At 43.0% G+C, this 25,480-nt stretch overlaps 1 protein-coding gene across 1 annotated transcript; it reads left to right on the forward strand.

Moving 5' to 3' along the window:
* The first annotated feature begins 16 nt into the window (after positions 1-16).
* On the forward strand, positions 17-24,548 carry LOC120048172 (F-box/WD repeat-containing protein 11-like). Its single transcript, XM_038993923.1, has 13 exons — positions 17-174; positions 3,982-4,053; positions 4,224-4,446; positions 10,008-10,194; positions 10,305-10,395; positions 10,844-10,981; positions 11,390-11,508; positions 14,046-14,295; positions 14,466-14,584; positions 22,864-22,974; positions 23,072-23,150; positions 23,236-23,400; positions 23,480-24,548. The coding sequence occupies exons 1-12, from the start codon at positions 136-138 to the stop codon at positions 23,395-23,397; spliced, it is 1,590 nt and encodes a 529-aa protein (XP_038849851.1). The 5' UTR covers positions 17-135; the 3' UTR covers positions 23,398-23,400; positions 23,480-24,548.
* Positions 24,549-25,480: the final 932 nt, after the last annotated feature.

A 25,480-nucleotide genomic window follows, 5' to 3' on the forward strand; every position in this document is an offset into this window, starting at 1 on the left:
GGGGGGGGCCTTACCCCCACTAAACAGCCCTGCCAAGCTGTGGCTGAGCGAAGTGAATGACGTCTCTGCATTTGCAGCCGCCGACGCAGTGTTTGGTTTCCATTTTCACAGCCGAGTTTCGGGGTGACCAACAACATGGAGCCGGAGATTGAGGACAAAACGTTGGAATTAATGGTAAGCTTTGGTGACAGTGACCCCTTAGGTCGCTATTGGGAACGAAAAGGAGCCATAGAGGCTTGAATCGAAGGCCAAACATGGTACCAACCCGAACCGACGGTCGGGAGAGTTGGAGGAAAAAGGAAGGGGAACTAGAAAAAGAGGGAGGGCCTGAAACGTTGATATTTTTCTTTGAGGGTCCTGGTGCAGCGACTGACTAGGTCGTCGAAACCTATTAGTAAATGTGACAGGATAGTCCATGATTTTTGCAATGGCCAAATTGAATCCGTAACCTCATGTAAAATAGTCGAATGGTTTCTGCAAGGCGTCCGCTGAATAAAGTCACGGATTTCGGTGTAGCTTTTGACTGCGGTGACGCTGCGCCTCTCGGCCCTGTGTCACAGCTAGTTAGCTAACTAGCCTGCTAACTATGGACACAACGTACCTGGCTCGTTAGCTGGATAACTACAGAAATACATATTCAAGTCTGATAAAGACAATTAAATGTTGCCCACACCCTTCCATGTGAATTTCTGAATGTTCTTCTGGTGTGCGTGTTCATGTTTATAAAGCTGCGTAGAAGGAAGTGCACAACATTAACTCGCGAGGGGTATTTTCATTGCTAACGAGTTATTAGTTAGTTAAGCAACAAATAGTTGGGCACCGTGACATTGTGATGCATAAATAATTGTAATGTACTTGATTTGGACAGCTGACATTTGTAACAAACTGTTGTACTTGGTTTTTCTATCTTTTCATTCTTCAGTTTACCAAGGTAACGTTAGTTAGCTCGCAGACTTATAGGTAACGTTAGCTAAATTGGACTAGCCACCTGACCAGTCCAAAAGCCAATGTATCAGATTTTGGGGTGATGGCTAGCCGTTTGCCCAGAGTTCTACCTTGCACGTTTTAACGTTACTACTTGTTGGTCCGATGTCGTCTATCAAAAAGGACATCTGCCTGTCAAGACTGTTAATTGGCTAACATTAGAATAATATTTCAGTGTTGGTAACTAGTAGCAGGAAACGGATCTCTACAGTAAGCCTGATAATTACAATAAAATGGTTTGTTAAAAAAGGAACCGATTTGGTTTCAGCCAGCACAACAATCCTCAGCCGCCACTGTTTGTTTTGGCAAAGTTAAATTCCACATAACCAGACTCGCTCCTCACACCGCAGCAATGATGGCATTATTTTCACACTGAATCCTAAATCTCTAGGTGATTCACCTGTAACTAGCTAATGAGCCTGTTAAGACTTCAATTGAGTTTTCCCTTGTCCAATTAGGTCAGTCATACTCCTCTTTAAACCATTACTAAGCTCAATGGTAAGCCTTATTTGACATTGACTAAACCTATATCAACACAACCACCCTGCAAGTAAACTACATTGATCTTGAGCTAGGATACATGTCATGTTTCTGTTCCAGTTACCCTCTTCCCTTCCCTGTGTACCCTTTCCCCAACCTAGGCTATATTAGACAGTCCCATTAGATAGCCTACTTGGACTGAATTGACAATGTACATATGTTATGTTTGTAATAGATTATTTTATGTGTGTCTGTGTATTTTGACCCTATGTAAATCACTAACCACTTCCATAGTGTGAGGATGGAAGAACAGAGGGCGGGGCATTAGCAAAAATCAAAGGCCTTAAAATTGACAAACGTGTCCGTTGCGGACTAGTCCCTCCAACTTCTCTTCCTATCCCCACCCACTTCATATATCTAACAATGCTTTTGTGTGTCTGTCTATGCCTTGTGTGTGTAAGTATGTCTTTCTGCGCTCACTGTGCAAATGTGCGTATAGCTCTAATACTGGTTTTTCCCCTCACTACCCCAATCCACCTTCTCTTCTCATCTTCACGAACACTGGTTTGGTTACACACACCAATCTGTTCTTTACTCTTTCCTATTCTGTTTGGTCATTTGTCTTCCCTCCACATTTCACCCATTTCTTCCACTCCTTTTTGTCTATGTATATTCTACCCCCCCATTTTCATCTTCCTCCTGCTACTCATCTATCCTCTACCTCTTCAACTCCTTTCCTCCCCCCCTCATCTCTCTTGTTCACTCATCTCTTCCTCATTCTCTCTCTTCCCATCCTTTCTCTCCCATCCCTGTCTCATGCCTCTTTTCTCTCCTTTCATTCCTCTTCCTATCTCTCCTTCTCTCACACAGTGCTCTGTGCCTCGCTCTCTCTGGCTGGGCTGCTCCTCGGTGGCAGAGAGTTTGTGTGCACTCAGGTGCCTGCAGAGCATCCCCTCCACCCGGGCACACAACCAGGTTCTGCTACTCTCTCCTCTTAATTCTGACCTACCTACTGCCCCCCCCCCAGCCTCTTACCACACCATGAACTGTGTACTGCACCCTCCCCAGGCCCCCTTGCCTTCCCGCCTCTTCCTCCCAAAAATATGCTTCTCTCTCCAGCCCAGCTTACAGGATATCTGGCTCAAGTTCATATTTAGCCTTCTAGAAAAGGGTTGATCAATACAGACAAGCACGCCTGAAAGATGCCTCCCTCTTTCCTTGGTAAAAAGTTGTTTTGGTCAAAGCTGAAGTGACACCAAGACCAAACTTCGATCAAAGATAGCATAATAGGCTAACCCGTGAATCACAGGAACAGGATAGTATCAAGCCTGGCCAAACCTAGCTAGGTCTCGTGAAAGTAAAGCTCCAGATAGCTAGACTAAGTCTCTCCCTCCCTACTCTAAAGTTTGGGATTCATATTTTTAAGTTCTGACAAAAGTTCCCCAGTTCACTTGACAAGAGTTGTCTAGTTAATCTGAATTAGATGGGCAGAGTTGGGGCCGCTGCTGGCTGGGGTGAAAGGAAGGAGAGGCTACCAGAGCATGTCGCCTGGGGTGCAGTGCTAGGTTGCCTGGAGGTGTGTTGGGCAGGGGATGGTCTAGGAACCTCCGCCCTGCCTGTGTTAGGGGGGGGGGGGGGAGGGAGGGGCGCCGTGGTATGCTCGCTGTCTCTGGCAGCCTGTCCCTAGGCTTTCTGTCTGTTAGTTTGTCTGCTCTGTATGGCACTGCTGCATGAACACTAATGTCCGCATCAGCCTTGACCCCTGACCTTGTCTGTGTACCCATCTGTTTGTGTACTTGTCTGACTTGTTACTATTGGTCTGTCAGTCTCTCCGTTGAAGAGCGACAAATGATCCAGTGCGATATCAGTTTCATTTTTGCAGATCAAATAGTGGAGATATGCTACTGTAGGCCATCTGAGGAAGTCCCTTGTGTTTCTCTTCTACATACGTCCATACACATCTGGACAGGGTTCTCAATAATCTGTGACAGTGTCAGGTGAAGTGTGTGTGGCTGACACAGACATATAACAAGCACGGGCTGTGTGTGTATCTGTTAACGTTTTAAATGGGAGAGGGAGCCCGTCTGGTTCAACCTTTTAACAGTACTCCTCCCAGCATTCTCCCACTGTTTGTGGCTGCATCCCAAATGACACCCTATTCCCTATGCGGTGTTGTGCTTTTGACCCAAAGTAGTACGTAGTTGAGAATAGGGTGCCATTTGAAATGCAAACTGTCTGTGTTGGAGGGCTGGGTACTATCAGATTATGGTTTCATTACTGCAGGGTTTGTCTAGTAGCCATACCTACATACTCCTGTTTAATTTCCTGTCCAGACTGCACATCACAGGGAGAGGAGATAGAGATCACCTTTCTTACATTATTAGCTAGCCGTGTGTGTGTGCCATTGTACTCTGCATTCTGCTACCATTTTGCACATTTGTGTTCATTTACCTTTTCTTAACAGACACCAAATGAGCTCTAACCATTCATTCCCCTTGTTCTTGTCTCTTCATACAGAACACATCAGTCATGGAGTCTCAGAACCACGTAGACGACCTCTCGCCAAAGAAGACCACAGTTCTCACCAAGGTGTGTGTAGGTGGATTATGAGGGTGTGGAATCTGTGTAATATATCTGAGGGATATTACATCGTAAAATGTGTCAATTGTCCTTGAAAAGGCACTTAAGTTATGGCAAATTCAGTGGGAATGGAACCCGTAGTGCCGTGTGTGTGTATAACTCTGTCCTCTCCCTCTCAGCTTAGTAACGGTCCTGTGATGACGGGCTCTCGTAAGCGCCCGTCGGAGGGGGGCAACGACAAGGAGAAGGCGCACTGCATCGCCCTGTTTGACCAGTGGTCCGAGACTGACCAAGTGGAGTTTGTAGAACACCTCATCTCCCGAATGTGCCACTACCAACACGGCCACATCAACACCTACCTCAAACCCATGCTCCAACGAGACTTCATCACAGCACTGCCAGGTAACACACACACCTAGGGTTGTTGAGGTGAACGTAACGCCGCCACGCCGGCGGTCACACGTCATGAAGGCAGTCAAATTCCACGTGACTGTTTAGTCACGGTGATTTGTCTTCAAGTTCTGATGCCTGCTCATGGTCATTGGGTAGCCTACCAAACTTGCTAACTGCCTGGTACTCAGCACTCTATTGTCCCTCTAATCATTCTGACATCAATGCAAATGTTATTGAAAATCTAATCAAACACTTCATGAGAGCCCATGAGCTCATGTTGTGCAACATTTCAATAAGCAATGCAATTGCGTGAGAAAACAGAGTGATGGCCTCTACTAAAAAGCGGTGGTTCAGATTTCTATAGGCAGGCCTACTATATTTATTCCTGAACTTTACTAATATTAAGCACATTGCTTATATTTACAACCGGAGTATAGCCTACCTGGCTGGCATGAAAATAAACCATGGGGAAAAGCGTCCTCCATTCGCTATTTAAGTGCATAGATGATATGTATTTATTTCCCGCTGCCCCTGTTTCGATACAGGTGGGTGATAATGGTCCATTCTAAGTGAAAACAAATTTTATACATACAGTACCAGTCATAATTTTGGACACCTACTCATGCAAGGGTTTTTCTTTATATTTACTGTTTTCTACATTGTAGAATAGTTAACAAATCTAAATATATTTTAGATTCTTCGAATTAGCCACCCTTTGCCTTGATGACAGCTTTGCACACTCTTGGCGTTCTCTCAACCAGCTTCACCTGGAATGCTTTTCCAATAGTCTTGAAGGAGTTCCCACATACAGTTGAAGTCGGAAGTTTACATACACTTAAGTTGGAGTCATTAAAACTTGTTTTTCAACCACTCTACAAATTTCTTGTTAACAAACTATCGTTTTGGCAAGTCGGTTAAGACATCTACTTTGTGCATGACACAAGTAATTTTTTCAACAATTGATTACAGACAGATTATTTCACTTATTATTCACATTATCACAATTCCAGTGGGTCAGAAGTTTACATATACTAAGTTGACTGTGCCTTTTAAACTGCTGTGGAAATTCCAGGAAATTATGTCATGGCTTTAGAAGCTCTTGATAGGCTAATTGACGTCATTTGAGTCAATTGGAGGTATACCTGTGGATTTATTTTAAGGCCTACCTTCAAACTCAGTGCCTCTGTGCATGACATCATGGGAAAATCAAAAGAAATCAACCGAGACCTCAGAACATTTTTTTTAGACCTCCACAAGTCTGGTTCATCCTTGGGAGCAATTTCCAAATGCCTGAAGGTACCACGTTCATCTGTACAAACAATAGCACGCAAGTATAAACACCATGGGACCACGCAGCTGTCATACCGCTCAGGAAGGAGACACGTTCTGTCTCCTAGAGATGAACGTACTTTGGTGTGAAAAGTGCAAATCAATCCCAGAACAACAGCAAAGGACCTTGTGAAGATGCTGGAGTAAACCGTTACAAATGTATCTATATCCACAGTAAAACGTGTCCTATATAAAGATGACCTGAAAGGCCGCTCAGCAAGGAAGAAGCCACTGCTCCAAAATCGTCATAAAAAAGCCAGACTACGCTTTGCAACTGCACATGGGGACAAAGATCGCACTTTTTGGAGAAATGTCCTCTGGTCTGATGAAACAAAAATAGAACTGTTTGACCATAATGACCATTGTTATGTTTGGAGGAAAAAGGGGGATGCTTGCAAGCCGAAGAACACCATCCCAACCTGGTATCTGTGGTGAAGCGTGGGGGCAGCATCATGTTGTGGAGGTACTACCCAAAACGTTTGACCCAAGTTAAACAATTTAAAGGCAATGCTACCAAATACTAATTGAGTTTATGTAAACTTCTGACCCACTGGGAATGTGAGGAAAGAAATAAAAGCTGAAATAAATCATTCCCTATTATTGTTCTGACATTTCACATTCTTAAAATAAAGTGGTGATCCTAATTGACCTAGACAGGGAATTTGTACTAGGATTAAATGACAGGATTTGTGAAACTGAGTTTAAATGTATTTGGCTAAGGTGTATGTAAACTTCTGACTTCAACTGTATGCTGAGCACTTGTTGGCTGCCCTTCCTTCACTCTGCAGTCCAAATCATCCCAAACCATCTCAATTGGGTTGAGGTCGGGTGATTGTGGAGGCCAGGTCATCTGATGCAGCACTCCATCACTCTCCTTGGTCAAATAGCCCTTACACATCCAGGCTGTGTGTTTTGGGTCATTGTCCTGTTGAGAAACAAATGATTGTCCCACTAAGCACAAACCAGATGGGATGGCGTATCGCTGCAGAATGCTGCGGTTGCAATGCTGGTTAAGTGTGCCTTGAATTCTAAAGAAATCACAGACAGTGTCACCAGTAAAGCACCCCAACACCATAACACCTCCTACTCCATGCTTTACGGTGGGTGCCACACATGTGGAGATCATCCATTCACATACTCTGCATCTCAGACATGCGGTTGGAACCAAAAATCTCAAATTTGGACTCATCAGACCAAAGGACAGATTTCCATGGTTTCTTTGCAGCAATTTGACCATGAAGGCCTGATTCACGCAGTCTCCTCTGATCAGTTGATGTTGAGGTTTGTCTGTTATTTGAACTCTGACGCTTTTATTTGGGCTACAATATCTGAGGCTGGTACCTGTGATGAACTTATCCTCTGCAGCAGAGAACTCTGGGTCTTCCTTTCATGTGGCGGTCCTCATGAGAGCCAGTTTCATCATAGCGCCTGATGGTTTTTGCGACTGCACTTGAAGAAACTTTCAAAGTTCTTGACATTTTCCACATTGACTGATGTTCATGTCTTAAAGTAATGGTGGACTGTCATTTCTCTTTGCTTATTTGAGCTGTTCTTGCCATAATATGGACTTTGTGTTTTACCAAATAGCGCCATCTTCTGTATACAACCCCTACCTTGTCACAATACAACTGATTGGCTCAAACGCATTAAGGAAATAAATTACAGAAATGAACTTTTAACATGGCACACCTGTTAATTTAAATGCATTCCAGGTGACTACCTCATGAAGCTGGTTGAGAGAAGGCCAAGTCTCCAAAGCTGTCAAGGCAAAGGGTGGCTACTTTTAAGAATCTCTAATATAAATTTATTTAAATTTGTTCAACACTTTTTTGTTTACTACATGATTCCATATGTGTTATTTCATAGTGTTGATGTCTTCACTATCACTCTACAATGTAGAAAATAGTAAAAATAAAGAAACCCTGGTATGAGTATTTGTGTCAACTTTTGACTGGTAATGTATATTATTTAGTCTATGTAAAGGCAAGATTAAATCAATAATAGGCTAATATTGTTACCCATCAGACTATCACTTGTGAATGTTTTAATTTGATATTTTTGCAACTTTCTCGAGTCAGTCACACACCTGATGTAGCCCCCTAGCCAATAGGCCTATATGTTTCTATAAAGTTTGTATCACAACTAAAATGGCCAAATAACTTCTTAAAATGAAGCACATTAATCCGCTTTACAAGGGGTTAATTAAGAGCCTAACTGGCATATATAAGCAGCGCGTGAGTTTCACGTTTGGGGAAGATAATTTTCACCATAAAAATGCACCTTTATAAAAAGGATTACATCTATAATTGCATTTGCGGTCACTTTTGATAACGGTGTTTTCCCGCTAATGGAACATTCGCTCTTATATTCTACTACCATGTACGCATTGCTGCACTTCTAATGTGAAGAAATAGTCTAACGGTTTATCAACATTTTAAGCTAAACATTCTGATCTGTTGCATCAGGCACATTGAGTAAATACAACCACGAGCATAAAAAATAAAAATGTATTAATTTGGGATCTATCGCATCCCATAACTGTCCCAGACTGTTTGAAATATGTATTTCTCACACAGAATAGAATAGGTCAACTTTTGTACTATGGGGGATAGTTGATTGACATAGGCTAGTGCTTTTGCTGTTCATCTTGTTGGCTGACGATAAGTAAATGTGGACAGTTCTTCCAATATTTTCAATATGCACCTTTGGAATTGGATAAGGACGTGTGCAGACTGTTTTTTAGGGTCCATTACGGCCACACAAAGGGGATGCCACCATGAAATTGTAGATATTATCAAGTGCTTGTGAAATTGTGAATGAGAGATTTATTGAAGTGTGTACAGCCTGATGAAAAAACAAAGCAAAGCTCATGTCTTTCAAGCGACTTTTTTCAAATCATCATTAGTGTCATCATGCAGCCTTACAATGTATTAAAAATCGAAACGTCATGCCCAACGTTTGTTGAATAACTAAATGTAATAACTTAAAATGAAGCATAACTGTTTCTTTACCGTTCGACACAGAATAGCCACCGCATGGGCGCGCTCCCTCAAATCTTTGAGAAAATATACTTTCTATTTCATCCAGCTTTGTTCAATTGTACTCGTCATAACATAAAATAATGCCACGGAATTGTAAGCAAATCTTGTCTGCCAAATGAACTAGTGTAGCCCACAGCCATTTGGCATTGCCACATCAGGACATAACATAAGGACAACTCAGAGTATGCTATTCTGTTCTTCTGTAATAGACTACGTTTTCTTCATATCATGCTTTAGACCCGTCTAAAATAATGGATTCATTGTGAAGGTGTAGGCTATATTACATGGTTTTGTGAGACTTTTTTAAAATGTAGATGTTTCAAAGGTCTGCATCAGTGGCTTGGAGGCTGTGTGGAAGCCAGGAGATGCTAAATGTGTTAATGTTAAATAACGGTCAATTACCGTGAGACCGACCAGTTATTTGCTTGACAATCACCGGCTGACAATTTCGTGACTGCCACAACCATACACACCCTTTAACTTCTTTTCCGGACACGGTTGCTCACCCGCGCGTACACACGTTCACAACTTCTTTTGGATGCTTCCGCTGGAGTCCAGCACAGGAATGCATTTTAAGTCTGAGCCCAACGAATGCCCGTGACGTTCAGACCCTACCCAGGCCCGATTTGCTTCTGCCTAATTTAAGGCCCAGTCCGGTCCCAACCCAAAATTAGAAATAACTTCCCTCCATTCGCTTCTGGTCTCTGTCTGTTCTCCCCCTCCCTTCACTGTTGCATGCACATCCTGTCTGAGTATCCATAGCAACGGCTCCGCCTTGGGCTGCTCAATGACGAGACGTGAGAGAGCAGTTAGCCGCTAGCTAACTACTTTTCGTCACTTTGATCTCCGGGAACGTTATTATTTCCTGTGACAAAATCTCTCCTGTCGACGCGGACAATATTTTGGTCTAATGTTTGACGAGGTTAAAGCACTTCTGGCACCATGTTAGGCAGGTATGACTGTAGGCTACTGCACAGCAGATGACGAGCGAATGGCTCAACTTCAAAATGTTACTGATGGCAGAGCCCAGCCCGTAACCTAGAAATTGACAAAAAAAAACGGAGCTGCCCGGCCCCTAAGCTGGTGTCTAGTGTTAGGTAGCAGAGCTCCATCTTCCACACACTTTTGCACTCGTTCACACACCATGCTCACACACCCAACAAACAGTTACACCCCATCTCTCTCGCTTCCTCTCTCTAGCCCAGGGTCTGGACCACATAGCAGAGAACATCCTGTCGTTCCTGGACGCGCAGTCTCTGTGCTCCGCGGAGCTGGTGTGTAAGGAGTGGCAGAGGGTGATCTCTGAGGGCATGCTCTGGAAGAAACTCATAGAACGCATGGTCCGCACAGACCCCCTCTGGAAAGGCCTGTCCGAGAGGCACCAGTGGTGAGCATGAACACGAACGCTCGTCGAGCTACTGGAGACGGAGACACACGGAATAGGGAAGTTCTGAAGATTGATTTCTCATTGGCTTATTGTTCTGTCCGTCATCTCAGGGAGAAGTATCTGTTCAAGAACCGAACGACAGAGGTCCCGCCCAACTCCTACTACCACTCACTGTACCCCAAGATCATCCAGGACATAGAGGTTAGACTGTAGCTCTGTCCACAAAAAAACCCTTGCCCTTCAGGCGGTGGCTATGTCTCAAATGGCACCCTATTTCCTATTTAGTGCACTACTTTTGACCAGGGCTCTGGTGACCTTATGTAGGGAATAGGGTGCCATTTGGGGAGGACGCGTTCTGTGTCTATAGACCGTGGGCGTGATTTAAAAACAATCAATACGGTTGATTAATACTTTAGATGAAGGGATCTATTTTGGTCTCGATGTGTTTTTCCTCCCTCATATATCCACTCTTTTCTGTTTTCTTCTATCCCCCTATTGTCTGTGTGTTTCCTCTTGATCTCTCTCCTTCCCACTACCTGCCAACCCCCTCTCTGCCCTCCTCACCTCTGTCCCCCCTCCTCACCTCTGTCCCCCCTCCTCACCTCTGTCTCACCTCTACCCCTCCCTCCTCTCCTGTGTGTGTGTATAGACTATCGAGGCTAACTGGCGGTGTGGCAGACACAACCTGCAGAGGATCCAGTGTCGGTCAGAGAACAGTAAAGGAGTCTACTGCCTCCAGTACGACGACGATAAAATCATCAGCGGCCTGAGAGACAACTCCATAAAGGTGCTTGAGTGTACTTGTGTTTTTGGACGGGTCGAAATGGATTAATCATGTTATTGCAGACTATGCCTTTGATGTGAAACAACAGCTGTCTGTATCTCAAAGGAAAGACATGAATTAAAGGATGAAAGGAGTCATTTTCCCACCCTCTGTGTGTTCCACTCATCTGTCTGGCCTGGAGAATGAGGGGGAGGAGGGAGGAAAGGGCTAGCCTGTCCATCTCCAGTGCTCTAGTACACAGGGATCCCTCCACACTGCATGGAAATGGGGCATGAACAATACTGAGACCAGCTTACCCTGACCCACATCTGCTCCTGCTCGCTTTCTCTTCCTTCCTCGTGCTAACTCATCTTTCTTTTTCTACTCTCTCTCTCTCTCTCCTGCCATCTCCTCCTCCCTCTATCTGTGTAGATCTGGGACAAGCAGTCTCTGGAGTGTCTGAAGATCCTGACAGGTCATACAGGGTCAGTGTTGTGTCTGCAGTATGATGAGAGAGTCATAGTCACTGGTTCCTCCGACTCCACTGTCAGGTATGACACAGTGATTTTATATATACACACACACACGCACAGGCTTTGTCCAAATGCAACCCTATATCCCATGCAGTGCACTAGTTTTCACCAGGACTCATGGGGCTCTGGTCCAAAAGTAGTACACTACCATATATGGAATAGGGTGCCGTTTGGGGGGGACAACCTTACACTGTCATCTATGTTGCTATATTACCGACTGCTTTAGCCACCCGGTATGTCTTAGCCACCCGGTATGTCACAGTGTAAAACCCACAGCCACCTGCAGTGCCTTTGGAAAGTATTCAGACCCCTTGACTTTATCCACATTTTGTTACGTTACATCCTTATTCTAAAATTGCTGAAACCGTTTTTTTCCCCCTCATCAATCTACACACAATATCCCATAATGACAAAGCAAAACAGATTTTTAGAATACATAAGTATTCAGACCCTTTACTCATTACTTTGTTGAAGCAGCTTTGGCATCGATTACAGCAAAGACTCTTCTTCGGTATGACGCTACCAGCTTAGCACACCTGTATTTGGGGAGTTTCTCCCATTCTTCTCTGCAGATCCTCTCAAGCTCTGTCAGGTTGGATGGGGAGCGTCGCTGCACAGCTATTTTCAGGTCTCCAGAGATGTTCAAGTCCGGGCTCTGACTGGGCCACTCATGGACATTCAGAGACTTGTAGAAGCCACTCCTGTGTTGTCTTGGCTGTGTGCTTAGGGTCGTTGTCCTGTTGGAAGGTGAACCTTCACCCCAGTCTGAGGTCCTGAGCACTCTGGAGCAGGTTTTCATCAAGGATTTCGCTGTACTTTTCTCTGATAATCTTTGCCTGATTGGTGGAGTGCTGCAGAGATGGTTGTCTTTCTGGAAGATTCCACGGAGGAACTCTGACGCTCTGTCAGTGACAATCGGGTTCTTGGTCACCTCCCTGACCAAGGGCCTTCTTCCCAGATTGCTCAGTTTGGCCGGGCGGCCAGATCTAGGAGGAGTCTTGGTGGTTCCACACTTCTTCCATTGACAAATGGAGGCCACTGTGTTTTTGGGGACCTTCAATGCTGCAGAAATGTTTTGGTACCCTTCCCGAGATCTGTGCCTTGATACAATCCTGTCTCGCAGCTCTACGGACAATTCCTTTGGCCTCATTGCTTGGTTTTTGCTCTGACCTGTCTACTTATATAGACCGGTTTGTGCCTTTCCAAATCATGTCCAATCAATTGAATTTACCACAGGTGGGCTCCAATCAAGTTGTAGAAACATCTCAAGGATGATCAATGGAAACAGGATGCACCTGAGCTCAATTTCGATTTTCATAGCAAAGGATCTGAATACTTAAGTAAATAAGCTATTTCTTTATTTTTTTTTGTTGATACATTTGCAACAATGTCTTAACTTGTTTTCACTGTCAATTATGGAGTCTTGTGTGTAAATTGCTGAGGATTTATTTGTATTTCATTCATTTTAGAATAAGGCTGTAACGGAACAAAATGTGGAAAAAGTATATGATAGAAATACATCTAGAATGGACATTGTCGTCCTAGAAACGTGACTAAAAAGTTGTCTTGGTCAGGATAGCCAACCATCTCCACATCTGTCTTGGATTCGCCCAATACACACCACAGCCATTGGATCACTGTCACTTCTGACTGTCACACCAGCCAACCTTCCGAGCAGCCAAACATAGAGCCTTCTCTCTCTGCTTTGAGATCTGTCTGTGGTCTATCTATATATGAAACCATCCTGCCCTGTCTGCTCATTTATTTATAGCTAGTTGAGGAGTGCTAAACTGTTGCCCAGCCATCTCTTTGATGCAGGAGCTATATCATTTGTGAATGCCAGTCTCTCTCTACCACTCTTGTGGTAATAATCAGTACTTCACTCTATCTTCTGTAGCTACACACAGAAGCTACACACACACTCAAGTACACAGGGAAGAGATTGATATTTAAATTAAATCGTCACCATTTCTCACCTTCCAATATAAGGCTAGCTGTTAGATTTCCTATCTGTAAGAGAGTTGTGATAGTCAATATAGTTAGTTAACATTTTCAATGTCACACAATGTCCAAACCTGCGTCGAGAGAGTGTGTGTGTGCGTGCCAGCCCATGCCAGTCTAGGCTGCACACAGAAGCTCAACCTTCACACACTCATTACTTCACACTCTCCCTGGGAGGTATCCAAGGAAAATGTGACTTCACTTCCTTAGCGACGGCTTGACGGGCACTTGTTTGTGGCTTTGAGTCTCAGCTTTTCCAGTGTGTGTTCTGAGTTTGTGTGTGTGTGTTTGATTCCCCCCCCTCCCTGTCGTACAGTGGAACTCAATAAAAACGCTCTTAACGGCTGGTCCCTAGTGTGGGGTGTGTTGACTGGGACGGCGCAGTGTCCAGCCTTGGCCGCGTCGGTCTGTTTAGCAGAGCTTTCGTTAATCAGTCTCATTCTTTCTTTTTAATAATATTCCCCTTTTTCTTGTTCTCCTCCTCCCTCCCTTCTTTTTTTCTTATCTCCCTCCACCCTCCCCTTCTCCTCTGTCCGTCTCCCTCGCTCACCCAGGGTGTGGGACGTGACGTCGGGTGAGGTATTGAACACCCTGATCCATCACAACGAGGCGGTGCTCCACCTGCGCTTCTGCAACGGTCTGATGGTGACGTGTTCCAAGGACCGTTCCATAGCTGTGTGGGACATGGCCTCGCCCACCGACATCAGCCTCCGGCGGGTCCTCGTGGGTCACCGCGCCGCCGTCAACGTGGTCGATTTTGACGACAAATACATTGTGTCGGCGTCGGGGGACCGCACCATCAAGGTGAGAGGTGTGTGTGTGTGTGTGGATCATGAGATATAAAATGTGGGGCTAGTGTGTTAGCGTGTATGTGGGTGCACTTGGGTATATCTTGTCTCTACAAGATTTGATATTGGAGTCGTTGCCTGTGAATATTGATGTCTGTCCCCCTCTCTCTCTGCTGCCCCCTGTAGGTGTGGAGCACCAGTACGTGTGAGTTTGTGCGCACGCTAAACGGACACAAGCGAGGCATCGCCTGCCTGCAGTACAGAGACAGACTGGTGGTCAGTGGCTCCTCAGACAACACCATACGGTAGGAGACTGGCCCTGTCCTAAATCTGTCCTGCCTACTACAGTACTAATCATCCTACATCCTATTTCTAACATAATGTTCAGAAATGACGTATGCAGTAAGCAATAAATATCTACGTACTAGACTCACCCATACTGATAATGCGTTAGCTAATGCACAATGGTGACGTTTCCCATCGTTTGTTCATTTTGGTACAGCGCGTCCCCTTATTTGATTATCAGCTGTTGTCAATCACACATGGGTCTGAAAAGGTGCTTTTCTTAATAGCATGCAGTGAATCCGTACTAGATGAAAAGTGGAAACGAGTATGACATCCTGGCATTTAAAACGCACAACGTTTCTTTTCCTCCAATTTCTCTTACTATAAAACGTTATATTTTCACATATGCTAAATGCCTGCTATTTAGAACACATTATGGGTATTTGCACACCGCCAGTCTGTGATATCTTGTTTCACTGGGTTTATGGTGCATTGTAGGATGTTTGTGTGTGTCAGGTAGTTAGTGCATTTGGCAGGTATTCAGATCCCTTGACTTTTTCCACCTTTTGTTAACCTCTTTGGGCTCAAGGGGCAGTATTGAGTAGCCAGATAAAAGGTGCCCATTTCAAAAAGGCCTCGTACTCAATTCTTGCTCGTACAATATGCATATTATTATTACTATTGGATAGAAAACACTCTCTAGTTTCTAAAACCGTTTGAATTATATCTGTGGGTGAAACAGAACTCGACTTAGAGCAATTTTCCTATGTGTATGTCAGAATGCAGAATTTTGCTGGCTGTTCTGAGACCTGTGTATTAATTTGCCTGTCCTCTATTGGTTGAGATGCACTGCATACGCCTTCCCCTGGGTTTCAGCGAATAGGGAGACTTGAAATGGAGTTTCTACGTAGTTCCCAAAGGTTATAAATTGCTTGGAACCGATATGTCCCATCTTTCCACTCTTCGCTCTGACGCAGGGAGGGTCTTGGCATGTCATGTTAGAAGCTCTTGTTTTAGCTCCTAGTTATATCCGGCTCTGTTTTTATTCGATATAGGTGTTAAAGACATCGTAATGTTGTTATTTTAAACCGAATTATATCAGTTTGTCAGTATATTGCGATTTTCGGGTATTTATTTTCGTGACGTTGTAGGAATTTGGGTATCTCTGGCCCACATGGCTATTGTTTACTGCTAATTGCAACGTTGAAGACGACGTTCTCCAACCTAGCAACGATTCTTTTGGACAAAGGACACCTTTCCCAAGATTCTGATGGGAGTTCATCCAAAAGTAAGAACTATTTATGCTGATAATTCATTGTTCTGTTGGAAAAAGTAAAATGCATAAGACGCCATTACTTGCAGTGTAGCCTTGCTTTATCGCACCCTGCATTGCGCAGTAACGTTAATTTTAAAAATGTAATTCAGCGATTGCATTAAGAACTAATTTGTCTTTCAATTGCTGTCCAACCTGTATTTTTTAGTCAAGTTTTGGAATAGTTACTGATTAGATTAGGTGCCTCTTCAAAGATTTCTCCTGCCATTTTCTGGGCAGCTTTGCTACTTTTCTCATTGTATAACCACGATTTGTGCCGCTAAATATGCACATTTTCGAACAAACTCTATATGCATTGTGTAATATGATGTTATAGGACTGTCATCTGAAGAATTCTGAGAAGGTTAGTGAAAAAATTAATATCCTTTGGTGGTTTATACGTTATCTCTCTTTTTGCCTTGAATCAATGCTGGGGTGATGTTTGCACATGTGCTAAGCTAATATAACGCTATATTGTGTTTTCGCTGTAAAACACTTGATAAATCGGAAATATTGTCTGGAATCACAAGATGCCTGTCTTTCAATTGCTGTACACTATGTATTTTTCAGAAATGTTTTATGATGAGTATTTAGTTATTTGGCGTTGGTGTCTGTAATTTTTCTGTCTGCTTTCGGTGCAATTTCTGACTGTAGCTGCAATGTAAACTATGATTTATACCTGAAATATGCACATTTTTCTAACAAAACATATGCTATACAATAAATATGTTATCAGACTGTCATCTGATGAAGTTGTTTCTTGGTTAGTGGCTATTTATATCTTTATTTGGTCGAATTTGTGATAGCTACTGATGGAGTAAAAAACTGATGGAGTAAGACAAGTGGTGTCTTTTGCTAACGTGGTTAGCTAATAGATTTACATATTGTGTCTTCCCTGTAAAACATTTTAAAAATCGGACATGTTGGCTTGATTCACAAGATGTGTACCTTTCATATGCTGTATTGGACTTGTTAATGTGTGAAAGTTATATTTTTTTAAATATTTATCTTTTGAATTTCGCGCCCTGCACTTTGAGCTGGCTGTTGTCATAAGTGTACCGACGTCGGGCTTGCACGCCAAACAGGTTAAGTTACAAGCCGTATTCTAAAATTGATTAAATTGTTGTTTTTCCCTTCATCAATCTACACACACTACTCCTTAATGACAAAGCAAAAACAGGTTTTCATAAATGTGCAGATGTGTTACAATTTAAAAAATTAAATATTACATTTACATAAGTGTTCAGACCCTTTACTCAGTACTTTGTTGAAGCCCCTTTCGCAGCGATTACAGCCTTGAGTCTTGGGTATGACGCCACAAGCTTGGCACACCTGTATTTGGGAAGTTTTTCCCATATCTTCTCTGCAAATCCTCTCAAGCTCTGTCAGGTTGGATGGGGAGCGTTGCTGCGCAGTTATTTTCTGGTCTTTCCAGAGATGTTCTATCGGTTTCAAGTCCGAGCTCTGGCTGGGCCACTCAAAGACATTCAGAGACTTGTCCCAAAGCCTTGGCTTGGCTGTGTGCTCAGGTTCGTTGTCCTGTTGGAAGGTGAACCTTCGCCTCAGTCTGAGGTCTTGAGCGCTCTGGAGCAGGTTTTCAGCAACGATCTCACAGAACTTTGCTCCGTTCATCTTTCCCTCGATCCCGACTAGTCTCCTGGTCCCTGCCGCTGAAAAACATACCCACAGCATAATGCTGCCACCACCATGCTTCACCGTAGGGATGGTGCCAGGTCTTCTCCAGAGGTGACGTTTGTCATTCAGGCCAAAGAGTTCAATGTTGGTTTCATCAGACCAGACAATCTTGTTTCTCATGGTCTGAGAGTCATTAGGTGCCTTTTGGCAAACTCCAAGCGGGCTGTCATGTGCCTTTTTACTGAGGAATGGCTTCCGTCTGGCCACTACCATAAAGGCCTGATTGGTGGAGTGCTGCAGAGATGGTTGTCCTTCTGAAAGATATCCCCTGTCTCCACAGAGGAACTCTAGAGCTCTGTCAGTGACCATCGGGTTCTTGGTCACCTCCCTGACCAAGGCCCTTCTCACCCAATTGCTCAGTTTGGCCTGGCGGCCAGCTCTAGGAAGAGCCTTGGTGGTTCCAAACTTCTTCCGTTTAAAAATGATGGAGGCCACAGTGTTCTTGTGGAACTTCAATGCTGCAGAAATGTTTGTACCCTTCCCCAGATCTGTGCCTCGACACAATCCTGTCTCAGCTCTACGGACAATTAATTTAATCCATTTTAGAATAAGTCTGTAACGTAACAATGTGGAAAAAGGGGAGAGGTCTGAATACTTTCTGAATGCACTGTGGATATAGACACACACACACACAGTGTACAAAACATTGAGTTGCACCCCCGTTTTGATCTCTGAACAGCCTCAATTCGTAGGGGCATGGACTCTACAAGGTGTCAAAAGCGTTCCACAGGGATGCTGGCCCATGTTGACTCCAATGCTTCCCACAGTTGTCAAGTTGGCTGGGTGTCTTTTGGGTTGTGGACAATTCTTGATACACGTGGGGTGCACAAAAAACCCAGCAGTGTTGCAGTTCTTGACACACACCGGTGCGCCTGGCACCTACTACCATACCCCGTTCAAAGGCACTTAAATCTTTTCTCAAACTATGTCTCAATTGTCTCGAGGCTTAAAAATCATGTAACCTGTCCCCTTCATCTACACTGATTTTGAAGTGGATTTAACAAGTGACATCAATAAGGGATCATAGCTTTCACCTGGATTCAGCAGGTCAGTATGTCATGGAAAGAGCAGGTGTTCATATACAGTACCAGTCAAAAGTTTGGACACCTACTCATTCCAGGGTTTTTCTTTATTTTTACTATTTTCTACATCGTAGAATAATAGTGAAGACATCAAAACTATGAAATAACACATGGAATCATGTAGTAACCAAAAAAGTGTTTAACAAATCCAAAATATGATATTCTTCAAAGTAGCCACCCGTTGCCTTGATGACAGTTTTGCACACACTTGGCATTCTCTCAACCAGCTTCATGAGGTAGTTACGTGGAATGCATTTAAATGAACAGGTGTGATTTTTGAACAACTACCTCATCTTTGTACCCCACACACACACTTATCTGTTTGAGCAGTGAATTTCAACCACAATGACCAGGGAGATTTTCCAATGCCTCGCAGAGAAGGCAACCTATTGGTATATGGATACAAATAAAAAATACATTTTGGATGGTGTATCAATACACCCAGTCACTACCAAGATACTGGTGTTCTTCCTAACTCAGTTGCCGGAGAGGAAGGAAACCGCTCAGTGATTTCACCATGAGGCCAATGGTAGGGCTGTGACAGTAATTGAATAACTGTGTAACTGACGGTTATGAATGAAGACCACCATGAAAATAAAATGACCGTCAAAACCGTTTTTTAATAAGCCTACATCAATTTTCGGATTTACTTTATTTTCATGTCGATAACACCGCTCTTAGGTGAAGTTTTACCAATGATTATAAGCAATTGTTTTGGGGTTAGTCTGTCAAACTTTCTAGATCGTTTTCCTCTTTTCTTTGATGCTCGAGCAGGTAATCCCTAGATGTGGGGGGGGGTGTAGAGCGCTATGGGACTACAGTAAAAAAAAAAAAAAAAAGATATGTGGACTTTGTTTTCATTGCTTGCTAGTAAATGAATAAATCTGTCTTGTAAAAAAGTTTGGATGTGTCTGACTATTCATTAATTATTCAACAGCAGTTGACAAATTTGTTCTGACAGGGCTGTAATGCACTGTTTTGTCAAATGGACAATGCACCAATCCTCCAACCTGGAGTGGTATAATTTTATACAGAATCTTTTCTTCATTTATATACTAATCAACGCTGATCATGCCAGGTCCTGGCCGACATTCAGCCCTAGGCGAGACAAAAACGAATTGCCGCCCTCCTAATTTTTATGAATGCCCATGTGGTAGCCTACAGTTTGTAAAACAGGCAATTTAACGTTAATCCCTGTCATTTCTGCCTGTATTAAATACAGTAATTTGTCATTCTTGGAGTGGAAACATTGTTTGTTGTTAAACTTGTGAGTAACAAGTCTTACCATTTAGGAGCTCCATGTGTTTGGTTTCCCTGTTAATAAATTTTTGTCTTGAACTTTTATTTAACTAGGCAAGTCAGTTCAGAACCAATTATTATATACAATGACTGCGTTACCAGGGAACAGTGGGTTAACTGCCTTGTTCAGGGGCAGAATGACATATTTTTACCCTGTCAGCTCGGGGATTTAATCCAGCAACCTTTTTGGTTACTGGTCCAACGCTGTAACCACTAGGCTACCTGCCGCCCCTGATGTTGATGGAGAGCATGTGCCTGAGCACGCATAAGTACCTGGCCTGCTTCTCGCAAATGTCAAATGTAGTGTCGTGCCCAGCTGGGCTTCTCAGAATGTTTTGTTGTATGCATGTTACTAACAGTATTTAAAAAATCTTTCTAACACTCCTACCCCTCCATAATCAGTGTTGCTGATTTTAAATAGGCTATGGACATGTTTCTATTTTGATGATTGATTGTCAACTTCATAATTCAGAAAGTTTCCTAAAGTAGCTTGTCTGGACTCCGTCTCTTTAAGAATCAAAACGTCCCTGTCATGAATTAATCTTGTAAAAGGCCTATTTTCAGTAGCTTAGTCTACATTATTTCTCTCATTAAGGCGTCTTCTCTTTGAAGAACATATGCCACTGCCATCAAATGACCGCAGCAGCAGGGTTTGTGACATTATGGTACTATTTCGGGGAAAGTGGGGAAAACCTATCAGACTTCGTTTGAATGGTTTTGTGCATCGAAGTAGGATCTATTTTTATTTATTTATATATATATATATTTTTTTTTTCATGCAGTAGAGGACAAGGTAGTTATCTTTATTTTGACTCTTCATGTTGTCACTACTAAAATGCTACAGATCCCGCTCCAACCTGGCCTTTCTTAATTTGTTGATTTTAATATTTATAACACAGGTGGCTGGTGGCACCTTAACTGGGGAGGACTGGCTCATGGTAATGGCTGTAACGGAAACCATGTGTTTAATGAGTACGATACCATGTTTGATACCATTCCAGACATTATTATGACCTGTCCTCCCCTCAGCAGCCTTCTGTGATTTAAAAAAATATATATATTTTTTTATCATTAATAACCTGAATAGTAATTAAATGCCATGATGATAATGAAGTGTTTCAAATAGGTTTTATTTGGACACATATCCATGTAAACAGAGTTGTGACCTCCCCCTGAACTGTTATGACGGTGTACATGGGCCTGGCCAATTACCGTAACCTCAAATTCCAAGACTGTCACAGCCTTAGCCACTGTTGACTTTAATAAAATAAAAATGGTTAGAGTTTAATGGATATGATAGGGAAAAACGGATGAATCAACTTTTGTAGTTACTTCACAATTCTAACCTAAATGACTGAAAAGCCTGTAGAGAAAAAAATATATTCCAAAACATGCATCCTGTTTGCGATAAGGCACTAAAGTAAAACTGCAGAAAATTTGACAAATAAATTAGCTTTATGTCTTGAATACAAAGCGTTCTGTTTGGGACAAATCCTACAGTGTCCTGTGTTGCTCAGTTGGTAGAGCATGGTGCTTGCAACACCAGGGTTGTGGGTTTGATTCCCACTGGGGACCAGAATGGGGGGGGAAATTGCTCTGACTACTGTAAGTCGCTCTGGATAAGAGCGTCTGCTAAATGACTAAAATGTACACATCACTGAGTACCACTTCATTTTTTCATGCATGGTTGTGGCTGCATCATGTTATGGGCAGTGGTGTAAAGTAATTAAGTAAAAAATACTCTAAAGTAGTTTTTGGAGGGTATCTGTACTTGACTGTTTTACATTTTTTACAACTTTTAATGTTACGTCACTACATTCCTAAAGAAAATAATGTACTTTCTACTCGCATTTTCCCTGACACCCAAAAGTATTCATTACATCTCGAATGCTTAGCAGGACAAGAAAAGGGTCCAATTCACACACTTCTCGAGAGAACATCCCTGGTCATCCTTACTGCCTCTGATCTGATGGACTCACTGAACACATGCTTTGTTTGTAAATTATGTCTGAGTATTGGAGTGTGCCTCTAGCTATCTTTAAAAAAAAAAAAAAATATGGTGCCGTCTGGTTTTCTTGATATAAGGAATTTGAAATGATTTATACTTCTGATACTTAAGTATATTTAAAACCAAATACTTTTTAGACTTTTACTCAAGTAGTATTTTACTGGGTGACTCACTTTTACTTGTCATTTTCTATTAAGGTATCTTTTACTCAAGTATGGGTATGCTTGTCATTGGCAAGGACTTTTATAATCAAAAGACACGGAATAGAGCTAAGCACAGGTAAAATCCTAGAGGAAAACCTGGTTCAGTCTGCTTTCACCAGACACACGGAGATGAGTTCACCTTTCAGCTGGACAAAAACCTAAAACACAAAGCCACATCTACACTGGAGTTGCTTACCAAGAAGACAGTGAATGTTCCTGAGTTAGTTTTGACTTAAATCTATTAGTACCTGAAAATGGTTGTCTAGCAATGATCAACAACTAATTTGACAGAACTTGAAGCATTTTGATAAGAATAATGAGCAAATGTTTCACAATCCAGGTGTGGAAAGCTCTTAGACTTACCCAGAAAGACTCAGCTGTAACCGCTGGCAAAGTGCTTCCACAAAGTATTGATGTGTGTGAATACTTATGTAAATGAGGTTTCTGGTTGAAGCTTTGCTTTCACCTCTCGACTGAGGGGGACCGTACAGGTAATTGTATGTGTGGGGTACAGAGGTAGCCATTCAAAAAATCCTATTAAACACTATTATTGCACACCAGTGAGTCCATGCAGCTCATGTGACTTGTTAAGCACATTTTTACTCCTGAACTTATTTAGGCTTGCCCTAAATAAAGGGTGTGAATACCTTTTCTGAAGGCACTGTATGTATGTGTGTGTGAACGTGTTGTTTCTTTCCAGGTTATGGGATATTGAGTGTGGAGCGTGTTTGCGAGTGTTGGAAGGTCATGAGGAACTGGTCCGCTGCATTCGCTTTGACAATAAGAGGATTGTCAGTGGTGCCTATGACGGGTGAGTCTCACACACACACACACTGAGTTTATAGATTGTCTTTTTACAATTCACACACACACTGCTGTTCTCTACTGACCTTGTCTCCTCTCTGCAGTAAAATCAAGGTGTGGGACCTGCAAGCTGCCCTGGACCCACGAGCCCCAGCCAGCACCTTGTGTCTGCGCACACTGGTGGTGAGTATCTTTGTGTGCTTTAATCTTTTAATGCCTGGTCTGTTGTAGACCGTGGCGTTACGTGTTATGTGTGTGTGTTTTTCAGGAGCACTCGGGGCGCGTGTTCCGGCTGCAGTTTGACGAGTTCCAGATCATCAGCAGTTCCCATGACGACACCATCCTCATCTGGGACTTCCTGAACGTGTCGACCAATGGACAGTCAGAGGGCCGGTCCCCCTCACGCACCTACACCTATATCTCCAGATAGCAGGTAAAACACACACACACACACACACACACGCGTGCGCGCAACTCTGGCTTGGAGTTTCTGACCTGTCTCTGTCCTTCAGGTGGCGCCATCCACTGCAGCGAGTCTTGGAGGAGCTGAGATCTGATTGGCTGATGGAGGGTGTGTTGCAGAGAGGAGCTCAACTCGTCTTCTTCCTCATCCTTCTGTCCATACACCGATTCTGACAAGGACTTAAGTCTCCCACCACACCCCTGAAACACACACACACGCACTGCAACTTTTCCTGCAGTTGAACACACACCCACACATTTCATATTCTATCACTAACTTATGTTCTCCAGTCTACACTAACCCACCACAGTCATTTTGTTTTTACATATCTTACACCACACATGACCTAATCACTTACCTTAAGAAGTCCTACCATAAGCTCTAGTTCTTCAGTTCTCACCCCCAACCCTACCTAGACACACGTGCTCGTATGGACGGAGAATGACCGTGGCGCTGCAGTGTGGGAGAGAGAGGCTTTTATCTCGGCTCTGAGTGAGGAAGGATGAGAGATGGAGTTAGTTAATGAGTGAAGAATGAAGACTCCACTCCATCTATCCTGGTTCCTACTCTTCTTCTCCCTGGGATGAACACTTGTTCGGAATGCGGAACACACGTGTGTGTGTGTGTGTGTGTGTGTGTGTGTGAACCTGTAAAATGCGGCGTAGACTAATAGAAAGACTGGCTGTATTGCTCTGTCACCATGGAAATGGATGTGCATGTTGAGGTTGCCGGGATACGTCGTCCTGGGCGACACCTATGCTCTTTCCTTTTACGTCTGTTTTACTTTCTGAATGTTTTTTATTCTTTTGTTTTTATATTTTATTTGACAAATCATTTTGTTCTTAGTAAAATTATACTAAGCATTGTAGTTCTCTTTCTGTCTCTCTTATTCTCATTGTCTTTCTCATTCACTCTTCTCAGTCGTTTCCGCTCATCATCTTTCTCTATCCATCCATGCTCGCTTTAGTTATGAGAGAAGCTGGAACTCTGAATGCAATTTAGCTGTAAACTGAGGCCTCTTGTCAAAATTGTTCTATATTAAAATGATTTTTTTAAAGAAAATGATATTGTGAATAAAGTACTTGACAGTGATTGGGTATTGAGCCAACTAACGTGAATGACTGTATGTGTCTGTTTGTTTATCCCTTGTCATTATTGTGTGTATGGCTGCATTAGTAAGTGTGCCCAGATGCGTGTTAGCGTCTGCGTCCTTGAAGCTGAAATATGTATTTGTTGAAACTGCCACGTCCGTTTAGGATATTACGACGACAAGGAGGTTACTTAAAACAACGAACACTGTTCTTTCCCGACTTACGTCATCGCACGCCCGTTAGAAAAGTAAAGAACGCAGTACATTCTCTCCGGTTTTCTATTTTACCTCAGCATTTTTGGGGAAGGACCCGTAAGTAAGCATTTCACTGTTAGTCTACACCTGTTGTTTACGAAGCATGTGACAAAATGTGATTATTATTATTATTATTTTTTACCACATTACCAGCCACTCTACACTGTTTAATCAACAAAACAACAACAAACGTGCTGGGGCGAACAGTGGTGCTGTGTCACGAAATCTGGATTCTAGCTTTAATGACTGTTTCAACATCATTGCAGGTGGGTAAGTATACTTGGGCATCATTAACGTGTCCGTTGTCGTCTAAGGTTTTGCCACCGGGTGGCGCTCTAAACCCTACTGTATCACTGAGCCTGATATGGTGAAACACTAGTTCTACCCAAGCAGTTACACTGCTTATATCCCATTACAACTTGTTCTAATACACTACCCACTCGTGTGAATAGGATAACCAACCCTGTAGTAGCAGTATGTCGTTTTCCTTAGCGACAAGTATTTCGTTTTCCTTTTTAAAAGTACTAGAGATGGGAGTACAGCTTTCGTATGGCACCTAAAGCGGCTGTTGGGTTATTTTTTTTAGTACCAAGTTGTACTGTAGTTTCAAATGCCAGAGTTAAATTCCAACCTGCAGAGCTTCCATGCATTGCAAATGGCACCATTCCCTGTTGTCCCTGGTCAAAAGTAGTGCACTATATAAGG

The sequence above is a fragment of the Salvelinus namaycush genome, chromosome 5 (assembly GCF_016432855.1).
Source record: "Salvelinus namaycush isolate Seneca chromosome 5, SaNama_1.0, whole genome shotgun sequence".
Classification (NCBI taxonomy): Eukaryota; Metazoa; Chordata; class Actinopteri; order Salmoniformes; family Salmonidae; genus Salvelinus; species Salvelinus namaycush.

Coding starts and splice junctions, on each gene's coding strand:
- LOC120048172 (XM_038993923.1), top strand. CDS start 136: ATGGAGCCGGAGATTGAGGACAAAACGTTGGAATTAATG. Junction 175..3,981: donor ACAAAACGTTGGAATTAATG/GTAAGCTTTGGT, acceptor CTCTTCATACAG/AACACATCAGTCATGGAGTC. Junction 11,509..14,045: donor TCCTCCGACTCCACTGTCAG/GTATGACACAGT, acceptor TCGCTCACCCAG/GGTGTGGGACGTGACGTCGG.